Here is a 19,819-nt window from a genome sequence, read left to right as displayed (position 1 = left end):
TCACCTCCACTATTTCCACCAATACATACTGCTTACTGCAATGAGAACAGCAAAACTAATGCAGCCCCAATCAGCCTTCCACTGTATATATTTCATCAAGAAGTGGTAAGTGGAAACAGTTTAATGGCTTCTAGAAGCAGCTTTCCATTTGTACCAGTATGTAACACATAAAACAGGTCAGGTACACAACTGATCCATCATGGTAAGAAATTCTATCAGCTTCTTTTGAAGCTAAATATTTATTTTCCTCTGCATTAACATTCCCTAAATAATGTCAGGGTTCATTTTGTCTCATATGGTACAGGGGATGTGACTTACTGTCTTAGCAGAAGAGAGCATGTTGAGTGAGTAAATGTTTCTCAACAGTTTTGGTTATGATTCTTACACTTCACAAGCAGCTTTAGTATTTCCAGGTAAAACAGACTGAAAAAAACTGACTAGGAAGACCACAAAAAGCTGTCTCACATAACAAAATAGACTTTGGTTTATGTTTTCAAATCATGTGAGAATAGCAATCTCTCTTTGCCTTGGGGGAGAGAGGAATTGATCAAAAATTTATATCCCAGTGTGTTCACGCTAAGATTTTAGCTAGCCTACCACCGCTACTCCTTCAGTGGTTTTCCAGTTCCACAAGCACTGGTCTGATCTGAAATGAACAACATCAAGTATGCCCTTCTGTTGGCAAGAAAACAGGGATGAAGAAGGCTAGGGTGAATTCACAGCCAGCAGAATAGATCTACACACGTTGCTAAAATAGGAAAAAAGCTTATAAAGATGTAATTATTTCTAATTGGAGAAAACCAGATTCTTTCTTGCCTTCATTCTCAGGCAGTCACGTGACTTCTAATTAAAAATAGATTAAAAAATAAAAACAGGGTTAAAGCACAATCAAACCATAATGGCAGGACTTCAAGACTGAAAAAAGTGAATCATGCAGTGAAGCTATGTTCTTGCATAAAAAGATCCTTGAAAATATTTAAAACAAAAACAAAAACAAACTTTTAGACAAAAAAGTTATTATCTGATCCTGATGGAGAGTCCATAGTGCAATATCAGCATTACTGATGAGAAAAATCTCTAAATTGCTGCTAAAGAAGTTACAGATCATCTTGTCTTAGAAGAGTATAAATCATCTCCCTTTTCTCCAAAGCCATCTGCTTAATACTAGCATCTAGATGAGGTGTGGGGACAGGAATTTGGAAATCCTCCAGAGAAGCAGGTGAGCTCACTGCCTTTGCACAGAACAGGTACATTGTTTCCTGCCCTCTGCTCAGCAAAGAATAGCAGAACCAAACCACGACACCTTGATTCTTCCAGAGGCAGGATTCTCCCTTAGCTCATCACTTCAGAGTGGTCAAGCCAGAAGTTTCTATCCCACACAGCAGCCACTTTCCATATTTCATAATCTTTAGTTTCTGATATTTTCATGCTATATTTAAAATCTGTGCAACAATTCCTGGCAATGCATCATCAGACTGTTCTATACAAGCAGCTTATCAAAAAATAAATCAGCCTCAAGTCACAAACATGGACTGCTACAAGCATAATACATTTCAGCAAGGAAATACACTATATTAATCACCATTACCATCTTGAACTGGCCTCTTTGCTTAGGGAATACATGTTCTGCATAGCAAATAGATTCTACCCACTGACATGTGAGCTATCAGAATAGTGAATATCACGTACATTGACGACACAGGTATTGTCTCACCTCTAGGACAACGTCAGCCGCATCATGGAGACATAAGGTCAGGGTTCCCACTCGTGTCAAATTGGTTACATATGAGAAGGTTATCAGGGTGACTGTTACAATGTGATGTGTAAACATGATGCCAAAATCCTAGAGCAGCAAGAAGCAGAAAAAAAAACATCAATGAAACAAACAGTGAAATTCAGTACCCCCACATGAAAATGGATGAATGTTTTTAAATCCAGCATTATAGTTATGTTGCATGAAGATTCTGCTACTTAAGTGCCTACCCAGCAATATTTTTTCCTTTGACTAAATAAAATAGCCATGTATGATACAAAAGGCAAAACGATTATTGAAAGCTAGAAAATAGCTATGCCTCTCAGTTGGTAATAATGTAATCTCATAAACATTCATGATGTTTATCCATGAGTTATTTTGAAAAAACTTATGTACATAAAAAATCAAATTATACCTTACTTCTTACATACTGAGTAATACACAATCTGCAAAAGAGCGCATCATTTACAAGAGTTCAAACAGCTGCAGAGGTACAACCAACACATTTCCTCCATGCTATGAGCAATTATTGACAGTCACCTGCCAAGTGCAACGGAGCAGTCTCACAGAGCTGAGAATCCCAAGTTTCTGTTTTTCATTTGTTTGTTTTTAATGAAGCTGTTTTGTCTTCACACTATAGCAGGGTCAGAAAAGTCTTCAAACGAGCTAGTGCAGATCCTCCTACTCAGATCTAAGCTGCTATCTTCCAAATGATGCACATTGCCCAGTCTTCAAACCAGTAGCTCACAGAGTCAGCAAGTAACTGTTACTATTGAAAAATATGGGCAGTAGTAAAACTCCTGGAATATCAAAATCTCTGATGCATCCTGAGGAGTGGGCAAAGCAAAGGGAACAACTAGTGCACCTAGTGTACACTCCTAGGCTGATTACAGGGAGAACAGGACACATTGGCATGAGACTCTTTTCTGTAAGGCATAAAATCAGTTTAAAGATAAGTCTTGCTGGAGTTTGCTTAACTACGTGGAAATCTGTGGGAAAGTACTATCAAAACCCTAAAGAAAAGGTCACAGAGGATCATTTGACTGGGAAGTTCCTCCAGGCATTGGGTGCCCAGGTAGCAAAGCAGCTTTCATACAAGGCTGGCTGAGAGAACAGATCCAGACAGCCACAAGAAACAGCTCCTCCAGGAAGGCTCCTCTCCTCACCAAGTGCTTTGGGAGGTGGCATTTATGTTTCTTGCAGCAGTTGAGTCCAACTAAGCTGTCACCAGCTGATAAGCCCACAGCAGAGAAACAGTAGGGGAAGTGAAGCTGAGTAGCTGCAGCCTTTTGAGAGACAGAGCCTGGCTTGCAAAGGGAGGGAAGGTCTGAGGGCCTGCAGGAAAAGTGCTGGTGAGCTCCCAGTAACAAAGGGATGGCTCTGGCTATAGCTGCCCACTACTTGCTCCCTCTAGTGTTGGGAGGTGACCGTTCAGTGCCACCTTGCCTGTCTCTGGTAATGGAGAGGGGCCTGCTGTACATGGGAATGCATTACCACTTCTAGGACCAGTCCATGCACTGCACTGCATACCTGGAGTCTGTGAAAAAACTTGCAGCTTGAGCTGACTCATTAACTACAAAGGGAAGGAACTCTCATCCTACCACTCCATGTTTAATGCTGTCAAGTGCTACAGGCTCCTCTGTCCTGCAAATATGCAACATGAAGAATTGACCAAAAGCAGAAAATTGTATCCTACTTTGACATACATCCAACATTCCTCAGTCAGATTATTTGGTCTCCAGCAGTCTGGATCGTGATCAAAAACATGCAGCCATCATCTCAAGCCACTGTTTACATTCCATTTTCTTAAAGAGAACTGAATACAAGGAAAATTAAAGGCTATTTCTCTTTCTGAGGGTCTTAAGTGAGAGCAAGAACATGGCATCTTAGTCAATTCAGTAACCAGAAACCCACCCATGGGGACCATTTGACTCTGCCATAATCAAAAAAGCAAAGCATCTACCTTTTTCCCCAGGGCTAGAAGTAAGATGTGAGCATTCCCACATGGCCATATTGCAGCCTAGATCTTTACCTGCTTCAGTTGCAAATGCTATGGCACTTCTTCGTTTTCCTGCTAACTGTAATTACATTTGCACATAGGCAGTCCAAATGAGGCAAGAAGATAAGCTGAAAATTTCCTCTGTTTTTATAGATGCCACATTCAAGTTCTACAAAGACCAGAATTCCATTCCCTCCTGGGAACTCTTCAAGGCATTCCTGACAATACAGATTATTTCTAAGCAGACCTAATACTTATGGGCAGCAGTTTTCTGCATCTCCACATGAGACTACTTACAGAAATACTGTCCAAGGAACTCCCTCTCTGATGTTTATTGAAAAAGACGGTTAACTGACTCTGTCAGCTCTGAAACAGAGATACTGGTCCAACATATTGAGAACTGTTAGAATAAAGTAGTAGTGATATAAATAAGATGACTTTTGTTATCCTAGTCCTTTCTTTCCTGCTATTTCCTTATCTCAGTAATTATTACCATTCTTGAAGAAGCTGTGTGTTACATTTTAATTATACATAAGGGTAACGAATACACAGAAACTAATGTTGCAAGGCTACATAATGTCAAGTGGTACTTTTGTTCCCAACTTACTTAGTTTTATCCATACACAATAGAATTATAGCTGTACAAGAATAGCTTCTTTCTTGAGTGTATTTTGAACCATACATGTTTGCACAGTTATATTATAACCTCCATTTATAACTTCAGAAAGATAATATGTGCCTGTACATGAAAATATGTTTCTTAGAATAGGAGAAAGACCCTACACATGACACCATTAATGGAAGAATATGGTGTGGACAACAGAAAATCCCAGGGGTCTCAATCTTGACACAAACACTCCAGAAACAAGATTCTGTTACATAGGGTGCTTTGACTATTCTATCAATGAATACTTCAGTTAACCAGAAAATGTTAAGTAAGCCTGATTACTTTTAAAACTTATCAGAGGCTTGTCAGCCAATCCAATCTTCTTTCTGTGTCTTTTACAGAGGAGTACAGGAAACCGGAGAAAAAATCGAAAAAGCAAACAACAAAACACCAAAACAAATAACAGTAGATTGTAGTATTTGAAAATATGAAACCCCTAAGGGTAGAATATAATTACAGGTACACAGTATATGTTTATGAAGCAAACAACATAACACAAACTATAAAAGTTAATCTATTCAATTCATTGCCTTAACTTAGAGCTTAATATTTTGTTTGTATCTCTTCAGCCAGGCAGAGATAATCTCGATAAGCTTATAACATCAGAAAAAAAGATAAACAGCTACTTAAAAATCAGTGTAACCATTTGAAATAATGAATTTCTTGTCAGGGAAGAAAAAAAAAAGAGACTGAAAACCAGAAGTTAATTTATCTTGAGCTGCACAAAGTAAAAGACTGGAGCTACGCCAGCGATCAGTGCTGGCACTTTCAGTAAAGACCTACAGCACCTTGTCTTGAGAAAGCTGGATGCATAATAGTGGTTGGCTGAATTCCTGTAGCGCTCAAGTCTACCAGGGCACTTTTGATCATTCCAGACTAAAAGACAGGCCCTGTTGTATTTTAAAGTATCTAAAATGATAAGCACAACATACACAACAGTATTCCTCTCACAGTAGCAAGAAAACATCAATATGTTTCTCAGACTGAAAACCATTAATCTGTTCCGCGTAAACTATCATGAAGTATTACCTAACGTCTGATACCAGATGGCAAATTTCCTGCTTCTTCCAGCTACAGTGTCACTGTATCACATATTATACAGCAGATACATTAAGAAGCTTCCACTTTTTTGAAATTAAACTTGCTCTTTAAAAGAGAACTACTACAGTGCTGCAAGAGCTGATGCCTCTGTCAAGCTTGTACTCTACTGGGTTTTTTTTTGTGTTTTTCAGAGAAGTTGCTTTTGCGCTTTTACACCCTGACCTATTGAAGTCAAAATTTAGTGCACAGAGCACCTCAGGAAAATGACTTTGAGACCAATCTTTTGTCTCAAAATCTTTGAAGTGCGTGAATTTGAGCCAAGATTCTCACCTTTGCCTTACTTTACAGGTTGAGCACTTGTAAAACTTCTAGCCTTTCCTTGTTGGGACATAATGCCCATTTGCCCATTATTTGATGTTCCTGAGTGCGTGATAGGAGTTCACCTTGGAGCTGAGGCTCACTTCATGTTTTTCTAACAACATCTATATTCCCACTAGCTTAGCACATTGTCTGTATGATATCCCTCTACATCCTGAGCTGTCTCGTCAGAGAAAACATTCTGGCATTGTGTTGTGATCCAGCTGACGGCTGCCATTGCCTTGATGCCCAGCAGCATGTGCTACTACTTGTTGTCAACTACTGTAAGATCTCAGTGTTAACACTATTCAACTCATGGGTTTTCTTGTCAGCTTGCATTTGCCCCTGACCACAGAGCAGTTTTACTGTCTGACACCAGCACACAGCAGCATTTTTCCAGTCCGGTCATCCTAGTTATCAATTTTGTTTAAACTACAAAAAGAATTAGCTCCACAGTGCAAACCAGTCAGTGATCTTCTAGTTTATTTACAGATACAGCATTGCCACTGTCTCCTGCAGGGTGCTTATAATGAAAGGTTTTTGACCTGTTATCACTACATCTTGCTCTGCTGAGACACTACCATCTCAGATACAGCAGGTGCATGGTCTGCTGCTTCAATTTGGTGCTCTGGGGGTCAAGCACTGTAAATCTGTGACAGTGGTGTAATTTAGCTGCAACCAGACTAATTCCCTATTTCCATTTTCCTTCAATTTCCAAAGCACTATGCTGAGAAGCCTTTTATGTGTGTGTGTGCATATATCTATATTTAACTATAAATCATTTACAAATAACTGAGAGACATACAAAAGATTCTTTGCTTGTACCTATGTATGGACAGGATCAGACCCTGTGCTCAGCTCAACAATGGAAACAAACTCCCCACATCACAAGGGCAAACGCTATAGATTTTTCCCAGGAGACATATCAAGATGAAAGATGAAAGCCTACCACGACTCTTTTCAGAACTGTACTTCAACATACTTAGATGCTGATTGAGTACCTCCAATTACCTTTCACATAAGGAAAGCAACTAGTTAGGAATATATTAAAAATTCTTTAAAAATATAATGTTGCAAATGCAATGCTGTTGAATTTTGCTCTCTCAAGAGGTACACGAAAAAAAGGAAATACAATCAACAGTGCAGAGCTGAAATGGATGCATGGGGACTGATTAGATAAACACATTCCTGCAGCAATAATCCGAAGAATTCTATAGCATTGCTGCAGAGGTTTGATCTTGGTTTACAACCAAGGGTTATATGTAGTATCACTCTTTATTATTAAATGCATCTCTGTTTATACCCTGTCTGTGCAGGAAAATAAATTCAACGCCTTCACAGATCTTACCAAACAGTACAGTGAATTTATGAGGCAGCCTTGCTCCATCACTGATATCTAATCATTTAACCCTTAGTAGAAATAATATATATATTTGGTCAATTGCATTCAAGTCATTTTGTAAGAGCAGTAGATTTCAGCTGATGCCATTTCCCTTTGAATATTTGATTACACCAGGCTCTTCTTCCCATGTGCAGAAAAAAACCACCCATCACAGTAACAAGGAACATCATGAAACAAGCACTTCAGCATCAGTTTTTCAGCAATGAATATCAAAGCCTTCAGTGTTTTCAGTCTCACTGTTCTTACCTTTCTTTTGATGTCAATGAACTGAGAAAACATTAAGGACCAGTAGAATGATAATTCAGCAATGTAGTAATAATGAAGGTCAGGCATCAGTGGCTGAAAGATGGAGATGAGAAAAGGTTAATAGAGATTCTGATACTATAGGCACCTGAGGTCTATACAAGAGATGTTTAATCACAGATGGATTATTGTATTATACATAAGGATCCTATGTAAGAAAAATGATCATGTTGCCTCTTTCAAACTTTAATCGTTCCGGAAAAATATACTTCCAGCCTACCCTCTTTTAAATCTTCACAGTATTGCAATACCAAAAAATTAAGACGCCCATTAGAAACCCAGAACAAACTAAACTCTTCCCACTTATATCACTGTTACAAAAAATTACTTGAAACATCTTGCTGTACATCATTAATGTATGTTTAAAGCACAGCAAAAGAAAAAATGTTAAGTAGATTAAAGTGACACTGGTATATATAACCTCACCTGTTTATGATAAAAAACCTTGTGAGTTTTAAACATATTTAACTCTAATATAAAGACAACTTTTAAAGAATATAACCATCATCTGGTAACACACTACCATTTGTGAAGAAGAAAATAAATAAATTTACCCAGGCATCTTGTTTGATATACAACATGGTTACACAGATGTTTAAAAGCAAAAACATAAATAAAGCAAAATAATAATAAACAATAAAGCAAAAATATAAATAACAATACACAGGAACCTATTCAACCAAAAACAACTTCAAAGGGGGCAACTATTTAGATCCCAGCCTAAGAGAGACAGTCCTAGGAGCTATTCTAATTTCCTCATGACTGTGCTTCCCTGCTAGCCATAGCTTCCATAACAATGACAGTGTTCACTAGCACAGGAGAAATTCTGTGGGCATGTCCAAAGGAATTAGATGAACCATCTTTTGAACACTCTGCACTGGCCCAACCACACACCCAAGCAGAGTAAGAGCTATTTCAATCAGAAAGAGGCAATTCAGTTGTCTCTTCTATTTCCATTCTTTTTTGCAGACCAATACTTTGTAGCCGAACAGTTTTCAGGTGCTGACTGAACATCCTATATGGGTTATTTAAATGTAGATACATATTTATACTTTATGACAAATTCGCACACTCAAAATCAGTCTACTAAAGTGTGCCAATATAATCCTTTTCTGATTTAGTGACACTGTCAGTATGCTTTTAATTAGGTGTAAGGAAAAAAAAGGGAAGAGAACAAGAGCTAACAGTGGTAGTAATAGGCTGCAACTATTACATTCATTTTGCTTGAGAACTCACCAGTGAAAATTTCTTGTAAGATTATCAGATACTTTATTAATGATAACATTAATATTTCTAAGCCCGCACACAGTGGTAATAGGAGAAAAGAGGATTTTAATGGCATCATAGTTTCCTTTTGTCATGGTTTTGTGATTTTTGGTTTTCGGTATTCCACATCATAACATCATGTGGGGCAGTGGGAGTTTAACTGTTGGTGCTCAAGCTCTGGGTACCTGCCTGGAAGAGAAGAAGAACTACATTCCCCAGGGGACTTTGCGGTCACAGAGAGTCTCGAGATACAACTCCTGGCAAGGTCACCTGATGCTCTCTTCTTAGCCTGCTCTTCGTCGGCTCTCCTTCCCTTTTCTCCCTGCTGCTCAACTGGACTGCGCATCTCACCTCAGCTCTCCGCGTTGTGGTGAGGCCTATCCACCTTTCGGACATTCTCTCTCTCATTATATTTGATTTATTAGCTTCAAATTTAATTATATTGTATTATAGCGTGTTATCTTGCATTCTGATAGTATATTTAGTAAATTAGTTTGTTTCTCCTCAGATCGTTGCCGCTGTTTTTAATTATTTTGGGGTCCCCTGTTCCCTTTTTCTGGAGGCGCGGATCTGCGGATCCCTCCGCCCCGCTAGTCACGGAACTGGGCCGAACCAGCCCGTAAACCGTTGACACCTTCCATGAGAAGATAAATAGTGTGTTTAACTTAGCTAACATATTGGATTTCAGTTCTCTGAAGACTTGAATAGGACTGGTTCTGCTCTTACAGGTAAGTTGTCTTCCAAATGGTTCATTTGACTACACTAAGTAAGTCTACTTGGATTTCTGCAATTTTGTGCTGAGTAACTTACAAAAGGATTGTAACAAACAACAGATTAGAACTTTCACCTATTTAAGAAAAAGAACCAAAAACCAAATGAAAAACCCAATGCATAATTTTGATCAGCACCCAGTAGATGACTTTGTTTCTGGGACAAAGATTTTGAAAATGATTTTTATTAGATGGTCTCATTTCTGATGGACTCTCTTCTCTTCTAGCATGAGTTTAAATACAGCAAGTGTAATTGCCCCGTTTAAGACTAGTAACTAACTTCCTGAATTTCCCAGTCTGCTGGATCTCTGGCTTTGCTAAAACTTTCAGTATCCTCAGAACTTTGTAAAAAATGGCTATTTCTCCACTGTGGCAGATGTCACAGGTAGATTTCCCAGATTTGTTTTCAGATCATGTGTTTCATGTCAAAACGGGTATGATAGTTAAATTCCCATTTTGCATCTTGAACACAAGCAAGACAGGGAGCATCTAGCAAGATCTGAAGCACCAGCTAGCCTGTTCATACTAACATATTGACATAAAGCTCCATCATAATAAAAACAGAGCTCTTCATAGATGCCATTCTTGGTTTTAGGCAGTACTTTTACCTGATATGGGTAACCATTCCAGCACTGTCTAGTATTCCAAAGCCAGGGTGTCTGAGAGAGAAAGGAAAATAAAACAAAAAGGTCTGTACATATAATTTCAGTCAGTATAAGTGTTTATGGTTAATACAAGTGAATGACAAAACTAGAGGAACAGCACAATATTTGCAGTTGTGGATAAAGATTCTGAAAACTCAATACAAGAAGTAGATTTTTTAAAGTTTCACAAATATACTGGGGCAAAATGCCCATCCACAGAGAATTTCAGTTAGTGCACCATGACCTTATACAAATAGCTTTTACAAGAGCACAGACTGAATATAATCAGCCTGCGCACAGATGGTCAGATCTCACATTACCTTCTCAGCAATACAGGAAATCTTAACCCCAGACTGCAAGAACTTCCCTTATGTATAAGCATCCTTTCACACAGTACTTCATCCTAGCCATATATTCATTCCAGAGAGTGAATCATGTCTTTTGCTTTCCTGGCTGACAAGATGGCCATCCAGAGACGATAGATTTTGTTGCCACATGGAAGATACTGATATCTTAGGGCAACATGAAAAGTGCCTCAGACAAATTTTTTGTCACAAGAAACCACAGACTCTTCCATTACAAAAGGCTGGGCAAACTAAAAAACTTGACTTGAAGACTTGCAGCTCTTTTGTGTCTTCTTTTTTCTTCTTTTTTCTCCTGACTGCTACAAGTGCAGTTTTATACAGTGCAGCACTTACACAGTGCTTCTTTTTCAGTGTCACACAAGATAAAGTCATGTAAGTACAGGTTATTTAGCTTTTCCCTCTTTTTCTATGCAACCATGGGCCTCTAGATAGAAATTATCATGGGAGCAAGCTCTTTTACCGGACATTTTCGCCTGTTAAATATTTCCACAATAGGCAATAAGAACATGGCCAAACCAACAGTAACCAAATAGACACATTTCCATTGCTTTATGTATGAGCAACAACAACTCCTTTTCAATGTGCATGTCTTGCAAAGCACAGCTGCATCTCAGGCTATCTCATTAGAAACATGAAAGAAAGCTGTGGATTCAGGATATTTATATCATTAGCTGTTCTCCATCCAAGTATAAAGGTTGCAGAACATTGTTAGGTCTCCCAGAATAAAAGACACATGCTCCTACAGCACTAAGTACCACTAACACCATGTTTTTTCACACAAACCCCTTGTGCATGAAACAGACCATTTTCTTGTTTGCACCAATAAGTGGAGCAGATCAGTTCAGGCAAAGCATAACAACACACACACACACAAAATGCAATGTCTGTGAGGAGCACCAACCCAAATAAAATAAACACTAAAAAGAATGTTGTTCTGGGGCTTATGCCCTATGATGAAAATCATGCTGGTAGAGTCTTTATAAATAGGAAGGATTTGTACCATATCAAAAGACTGTATAAATTACAGTCAGAATTATAGCCCGATTCCCAGCTGATGCATAAGTTCTAGCTATGATTTGTCTTCCAGAATGTCCTCAGAACCTTTCTTTGTTATGAGTGATGTAAATTTGACTATTAGAGGTTCTTCCTACTTTTTTGAATGTGTCCAGAGAAAAGAAGGGAAGAGGAGAGAAGAAAGTTGCACATGCTCACCTTCACTGCTCCTCAAGTGGAAATGAATAATTCTTACAATAGCTTGAGCAGAATACCAACACTTACAAATAAAAGATCTTACGAGTTTCTGATGTGTCTCTTACAAGGAGGAAGCTGTAAAAATGGTGAAAGTCCATTCAAACCTCTCCACCGCTCTATTTGGAATAATAATTTAATATAAGCAATTCATTGGTTTAAACACCTCCACAGTAGTTACTGCAATGAGTTCCTCTCATTTCACACAACAAAAAAGGTATCTTGAAAGAGATACAGCCCCTCTATCTACAACTGTTAATAATACATTGTATCTAAAATATTTTTTCTGACAGCTGCTTAAAGTAGAGCCATCCAAATATTGTAGGATAACTCAAGTTTTAGCCAGGTTTGTAAAAGCTGCAACTGTCTTTCATATCATATTCAACTAGAAATAAGATCCAATTATTTTGCTACCTAAATTATAGGTGCTAGCAAAAAAAAATCCATATTTTTTTCCTTCAAATATTATGACATCTTAAGGCTTCTTAGGAGAGACACCTGCTATGGGAGCTGCAGATGTAGAGATTACGCTCAATTAAAATACCAAATGCTAAATAAAAGAGGTTTCACTGTAAGAATCCATCAAGACTTTACCACAAAGCCTGAAAGGATACCACAAATTGAAAAACAATATAATAAGTCTCAGAGACAATACACTACAAAACATCTGCTTCTGAGCCAAAGGCAACTCAGAAAGCCAAGCTACCCCCTTATAAAAAATGCTTCTGATTTGCTGTTTAAAAACCTAATTAGATTCTACATGGGCAACAGGCAGGCAACAGTGGCTAAGACTGCAGGGTATCTATACCACTTTCCTACCTCTGTTTCCTTCCCAGTCTCTTCTCCACTTGCCTAAGCTTCTCGGAGTCAACTCTAACTGTTGTTCTAGGATGGGACTTGGGTTATGGTTGCCCTGACATGCTTTAGTGAAGAGCAGAGAGAGAGCACTTGGGTTATGCTCAGCCTTCCCCTTTGACCACTGCAATGAACATAGCTCTAGACTGAATTTAACTTCTCCTTAAAGACATAGTATTAGCAGGAGCTATAAGCACCTTGCCTAGTACTCTGTGAACCTCACGACTCTAGGATACTCAGGGCAGGTTCAACTGGAAGGAGAGAATCCTGAAAGGATCTGTGATGTAACATTTGGACACAATGATGAAGGGTCAGCTAACCAGAAAAGACTTAATGCAGGCTTTCTCAGGGCTCAGCTGAGCCACAAGCATGCTCAGAGGACATACATTTAAGTAGTCCCACACAAGACAAGCTCACTGTTGAGCAAAGCCCAGCTCTACCTGCAAAATCTCACGACAGACAGGAAGAAAAGCTCAATCACTTGACTCTGCAACAGATCTTTTCTGGGCAAACATAACGAGTGTGCTATCAAATACCAAGAACAAGAAGAAAAATGGAAATATAATGCCTAGGAAAGAGATGAAGTACAAGCAGACGGATAACAAAAGGGCATTTTGAAGTTGAAAACTGCTAAAAGCTTCAGTAACTAATACGTAGGACAAAGGGCAACTGATGTCATCTTCCTGGACTTGTGCAGAGCCTTTAATACTGTCCTGCACCACATTCTTAACTATAAATTGGAGAGATAGAGATTTGAAGGCTGGACTATTCAGTGGATAAAGAATTAGTTGGATGGTCACAGCCAGATGGTTGTAGACAATTTATCCATGTTCAGGTGGAAGGTGGCCATGAGTGGTGTCCTCCCTCTTTAACAATTTTGCCACTGACATAGTGGGATTGAGCGCACCCTCAACAAGTTTGCTGATGACACCAAGCTGAGTGGTGCAGCTGATACAATAGAAGAAAGAGAAGCCATCCAGATGTACCTGGATAGGCTTGAAAAGTGGGTCCCATGAATCGAATGAGGTTCAACCAAGGCCAAGTGAGAGGTGTTGCAGTTGGATTGAGGTGATCATAGATATATTTACAGACATTGAAGAACTTACTGAGTACAGCCCTGCAAAGAAGGACTTAGGGGTCTTGGTAGGTGAAAAGCTGGACATGAGCCAGCATAGTGTACTTGCAGCCCAGAAGGCCAACAGTATCCTGGGCTGCATCAAAAGAGATGCAGACAGCAGGGAGAGGAAGGTGATTGACCCTTTCTGCCCTGCCCTTGTGAGGTCTCATCTGCAGTACTGCATTCAGGCCTTGGGTCTCCAGCACAAGAGACATGGAGACTTTAGAGTGCTTCCAGAGGAGGGCCATGAAGATTATCAGAGTGCTGGAGCACATCTCATGAAGAAAGGTTGAGGCAGCTGGGCTTGTTTAGCTTGGAGAAGAGAAGGCTGTGGGAAGACCTCATTTGGCCTTCCAGTACTGGAGGGGAGCTTATAAGCAGGAGGAAGACCAACTTTTTACAAAGTCTGATAGTGACAGGACAAGGGTAAATGCCTTTAAACTAAAATAGGGAAGAATTAGGTAAGATGCCAGGAGAAAATTCTTTACTCAGAGGGTGATGAGGCACAGGAATAGGTTGTCTAGATCTAACCCCTCTATAGAGGCCTTCAGATTCAGGTTGGATGGTGCCTTGGCCAGCCTGATCTAGTGGGTGGCAAACCTGCTCAAAGCAGAGAGGATAGAACAAGATTATTTTTAAAGTCCCTTCCATCCTAAGCATGATTCTACATCACAAAGCACCAGCCCTACAGCACTGAAATCCTCCCTTATGTAACATAAAGTGCCCAATCAGTACAGTATCAATGACAGTGAAGGATGACAAGCTGCTGTTAAAACTGCTGTCATTTACAGCATTAAGGAAAAAATTTCTTTTATTTTACAGTCCTTACAGGAATACCTGTCAAAACCCCAACAAAACCTCTCTACAAACTCTGCAATTAAAGGGAATAATTTTCAAGAATTCTTTCAGGAAAAAAAGAAAAAAGAAAAAAAATCCTCTCGAGACAAGGGAACAACTGAGATGCTTGCAAGCTAAGCAGAAGGCTCTAGTTGTCTTGCATGCATTGTCCTACTTACTTATCTGTAAGAAAGCTTCTAATTTGGCCCTGGCTTTCACCAGCCCCAAAGTAATGAAAAACTGTGTGCCTTGCTCAAAATGCTGCTAGAATCAATGTGAAAGGATAGTTTTTAAAGTATATGAATAAAAAATAAAAATAAAAAGGTAGCGCAAAAAAAACCTTCCCATTGTGATCTATTCTCCAGATAGATCATAGTTGATTTGGTTGAAAGGCATTTCTGTGTGTATTTTATCAGAGAGACAATATAAGTACTTAATGAAGTGTTATTTTAAAATAACAAATTCTAGTTCATCACACAGTAATACAAACAACCATGAATATGCCTCTCATTCATATGTGCCCAGCAGAATCCACTGAACCTGTATTAGTATCCAAAACACACAGAGGTCACGGGCTGGATTCTCTAACACACAGAAGCCCTCCATCTCTCCCCCACATTGCTGGCAAGTCAGCCATCAAGTGTGTGTATTTAAGGTAAGTGAATTGCATGCATGTTTTTTTTTGAACAGCTTGTGTTTTTGAAGATGAACATACTTACATGTGGGTCACACAATTTTGCACAATGATTGTTAGTGTAGAGCTGAAGTTACTTTCACAGTTCACCTCATTCCATATTGCTCTGTCACTCGCTAAACTATTTGTACTTGTGCTGAGCACAACTAGAACCCAAGCAGGCAAGTGGTGCTCACATGCATTGGTGTTGCTTTGCCCAGTAATTCAGTTTCATCCTTGGAAGCATGAGTCCATAGATAAATAAGAGATGTGTGAAAAAAATGAATAGTGTTGCAGGCACTCATTTTTTCTTTTCTGCAGCCTATAAAGTTGAAATGAGTGACATGCTGAGGAAACACTTCCAGAGGCGCATCTTTTAGCCTAGTGACAGCAAACCCCAGTTCTCTACAAAACAGCTTCTACCTGACAGTTTCAAGTATCAGACAGCTGTTATGCACCTGATTCACTCCTAATCACATGGGTATGTTGTAATTCCCAAAGGAGTTAATCCTCAATTCCCAGATAAGTAAGAAAAATCTTGCAGCTTTTCCGATGGATGAATAAAGGCAGTGGAGCAGCTGTTTTTGCCTGAATAGAGCATGCAAGAATCCAAGCATGCCATAACAGAATCCCCGTACCTCAGGAAAGCCTATTTACACACAAAACCGTATTTCAAACAAAAGCAAGACATTCTCAGTCTGAAAAAGATTATAAGATGCCTTTGTTGCCTTTGAAATTAAAATATTTTTCTTCCTATAAAGACAAAAAGAGTACAACACAGAAATTTTGAGCATTCAGTGCACACATACTCCCTACTCCAAAATCTGAAAAGGCCAAGATTTTATCAGGCTTATTACATTTAGATACAGCTTTACAAAATTTTGTTCCTTACAGCTATCTATGGTTCTATTTAGTGCAACAGAAATGAGCGCTATTAATTAAAGTCAGGATAATACTTATTTCAAATTTCTACCCACATTACTCCGATGCAAACACAAATTTGTCATGGCACTCATACATCTACTTGCATCAAATTAAAGCAGGCCCTTGGTCTTCAAATAACTAAGTACTTCATCTGAGGCCAGAAGCTTTTCTCTTGGTTAGCATTTATTTACTGAGCCCCCAAGATACTGTGCACAGTTTGTTCTCATCCCTAGACCTAAACATTTGTTAACTCATATATGTGTAATTTCCTCTTTTCCTCAGCTGTAGCTGTGTGCTCTCATTCTATTCTGCCTGCAATCTTTTGTTTGTGGGGAAGGACACTCCACCACATTCCAAGTTTTACAGCTTATCTGCAATTGTAACAGCAGGGGAGAAGGAGACTTTAAATTTTCTTTTAACTGCAAATCATAAAATTATTTAAAATTTCCCACTTACAGTCTTTATTTAACAGCACCTTTCATAACATCTGTGGAAGTTACTCATAATTAACTTTATTTGACCTTCAACATACTGAAATTAAATAGTATCCTACTCTTCACTTTTTTTCCAATTAAAGTTAAGAAACCTACCAATTTTATTCTTATTCAGTATGTTAACAAATATTCCTCTTGCACATAATTTAGTTGAATAAGTGCTCACTTAAAGGGATTTACTTGATTATTATTATTTTTTTTTCCTACAATGCACATAGCCTGTTGGCTTGGTAAACTGAATGACTGTTGACATCAGAAAGTCAGATCACCTTGGTAGCACACAAAGTATCCTTCTGTGGTTTCCCACTCCAGAGACACCACACTGCTGTGTGAAAACGACTCTGCCCCACCATGGTAAAGCCAAGAGACATGTCAGTAAGTGCGTCTCAGATTCAAATTTCACAGTGGCCGTAGGTTCCTTTGGCCCTTCCCCACCTTCTTTCTTGGCTCAACAGAGATCAGTGCAAGTACAGATTACAGCAATCATTCTCTCTTAAGGAAAATACATACCAACAAAAACACTTGCTCCTGAGTGTTTCTTTTTCTTAGCTACAGAAAAAACTCCTAGATATTAACTGCTGTAAAACAAGTCATAGCTGAATAGATACATGCTGTTTCAAAGGAAAAACAATAAAGGAAAACAATGAGAAGCTCTTCCTTGGTAACATAATTCATAAATAGTGTATTGATATATTATTAAAATAAGCAAAATGCATTGAATTGTAACTAGCATCCTTTACTCGTTCAGCCTATCTTTATTAGCTCTCTGAATGCACTCCAAGCATTGCTTCAACTAAAAAATACGCAAGAAATACTGAGTAGATACTCTGCCATTACTTCATCTTTATATAAGCAAAATGGGATTAGAATCCTTGTTTAAATAGACTCACTGGGGTAAAACAGTTACGAATAAGGGCAAAGATTGTACATTCTACTAACCATGCAAAAATTGGACTAGCACTAGCCTGTGCTTCTACCCATGTACAGGTAGCTAGCTGCCTTACTAAAATCAATTATCCTAGTCATACAGTTAATGTAGCTCCTCTGACTTTGATGGCAAGTTCATTCGACAAAGTACTGGGCAGCTGAGTGATACTTATCAAAACTGTTCCATCTCTTATTCATTGCAGCACTCAGCAGCAGAGCTTACTGGGTTAACAGTATAAAATGGCAAAGCTAAAAACAAGACTTCCACCATGTGCCATTTCATTAGGCAGGACAGTGACTGGGGAATACAAGGTTTCAAGCCCTCAGTCTGTGTCAGATTTCTGGAAAGGCTCTCTCAACCAAAACTATTTGATATCCTGGCGATGAGATATGTACATTCCTGTAAAACATTACTGAGCCATCAAAACTGATTATTCAAAGAAATTATGCAGCTGAAAACATCCAGCACATATCAGCAGTATCATTTTCAGTTTCAACTGGAAAACTAACTTGTATTTTGAACTTCTGGGCACATCCACAGCTTCAATATGATCATTCAAGCATTAGCTGCATGTTCCTGATCATTCAGAAGTTGGTAACAGGCTCAATATTCTGACCATATTTCTTTCAGTTTATTTACTTATTTATTTTCTACAAGGATGTGAATTTTTATTTATTTATTTATTTTTAAACAAGTAGCAGCATTTTGCAGCAATTTTACCTCCAGCAGAAAAAAAATTCAACTTTTCCCCACCCGCCTTGATTTTTAGAAGATTTACAAAGGAATAACCGGAATGCTCTGTGTCAGCTTTTGATCACTTTCTACTAAATTTGCCCAGCCTCCAAGGACTTCATATTTAAGATGTCTCAGAAACTTTATCTGGTCACGTAGAAATGTGTTTTCCTCACCATGCTTAAAAACCAACCTGAGTAAGACAGAATATGAATCACAGTAATATCATCTGTTGTTACGGTTGTATTTATTTTGCTTCTAAGGTATTTATCATATCACTTAAAAATTCTTTCACCCATTTAAAAATTCTATCAGACAGCTTCCAGCCTCCAGTGGCTGCTGTGACAGGTATTTTATGCACAATCTTAGCAACTGATGGCACTGGCTGGTTTTGTTTATGTCAGGATGAACCACGGAGTCATCAAAAAAGTCTCTCTGCAGGGACCAGTGTTTAAATACCTATGGATCAAAACTAAACACATTTCCCCCTACCTGTATTGATACAGGTTGTCTAGTGACTTGTGGTTTTGTTTGCTTCTCACAACAGGAATAGCATTTTCATAATTCTTTACCGACCCAAGCAATCATTCATATTTCTTGGCACCATTCACAACATAACTGAACACAACATAACACACTGCCAATGCATCTCCTAAGGTTCTCTTTTCATATGTTATGACTAAGCAAACTGTCATAAGTTTTTACAGAACCGTTACTGTTCTTGAGTTTAGTGCTTCATGTTTGCAAAAACAAGGTATCAGGAAAATGCACTTCTGCAATGCAGAAAATTCAGCCTTTCCCCTCAGCAATCTGCAGGGTTGACTTCCAAATATAATTAAAAATGATACTTCTACTAACAGAAAATAATAAAATATACAGAAGGACACACTCCAAGGCCAAGATTAACAACAATCATTGAGTGATGCACTTGACATTTCAAATGCAAATGTATGAGTGCACAAAATTATTTTTAGAAAAATATGAATTCAAATTTGGATTTATTTACATAAGATATCTGGAAAGGCAGAGTAAGCTCAGTGTATCACATCCACTTTCCCCTTTAAAAATGTAATGTACATTGGTCTTGTGCTGATAATCCAAATTTCAATTTAGAAATTATGTGGAAAATCACTCCCCAGTATTTTAAAATGAAAACAGCAAAAGGAATAGGCAGTTGTAGAAAAGGGCTCTAATATCTACGTAAGGATAGAGGTGATGGGAGAAAAGCAGCCTGCACCATTTCTTGCAAGGGACACTCAGAGGCCCTAGAATGAAATTTTACACACTTCAAACAGAACCAAGGAATTCTGCAGCTAGAGAGAATCTGGTAGCTGCAGCATTTCCTCCCCTTGCTCTCATCAGCCAACCAGCAGTCCTACTACCAAGTATGGCCACCAAGTAATTTGCTTTCATTTGAGTATCTTCTTGTTCCAGCACTTCCTCT

General features: G+C 38.6%; 1 protein-coding gene across 2 annotated transcripts in view; it reads right to left on the bottom strand.

Annotated features, from left to right (window-relative positions):
• Nucleotides 1-19,819, bottom strand: part of CERS6 (ceramide synthase 6) — a 123,672-nt gene that overhangs the window by 33,728 nt on the left and 70,125 nt on the right. For both annotated transcript variants that reach the window (XM_031599521.2, XM_090143959.1), the window contains 3 exons: nucleotides 10,167-10,217; nucleotides 7,466-7,558; nucleotides 1,715-1,843 (listed from right to left, as the gene is read on the bottom strand). In XM_031599521.2, the coding sequence (XP_031455381.2) occupies nucleotides 1,715-1,843; nucleotides 7,466-7,558; nucleotides 10,167-10,217 (273 nt within the window). The remainder of the gene's footprint in view (nucleotides 1-1,714; nucleotides 1,844-7,465; nucleotides 7,559-10,166; nucleotides 10,218-19,819) is intronic.

The sequence above is a fragment of the Phasianus colchicus genome, chromosome 7 (genome assembly GCF_987193195.1).
Source record: "Phasianus colchicus chromosome 7, bPhaCol1.hap1.1, whole genome shotgun sequence".
Taxonomy (NCBI): Eukaryota; Metazoa; Chordata; class Aves; order Galliformes; family Phasianidae; genus Phasianus; species Phasianus colchicus.
The sequence above is the reverse complement of the archived record's forward strand: the minus strand, read 5'-3'. Positions and strand labels throughout refer to the sequence as shown.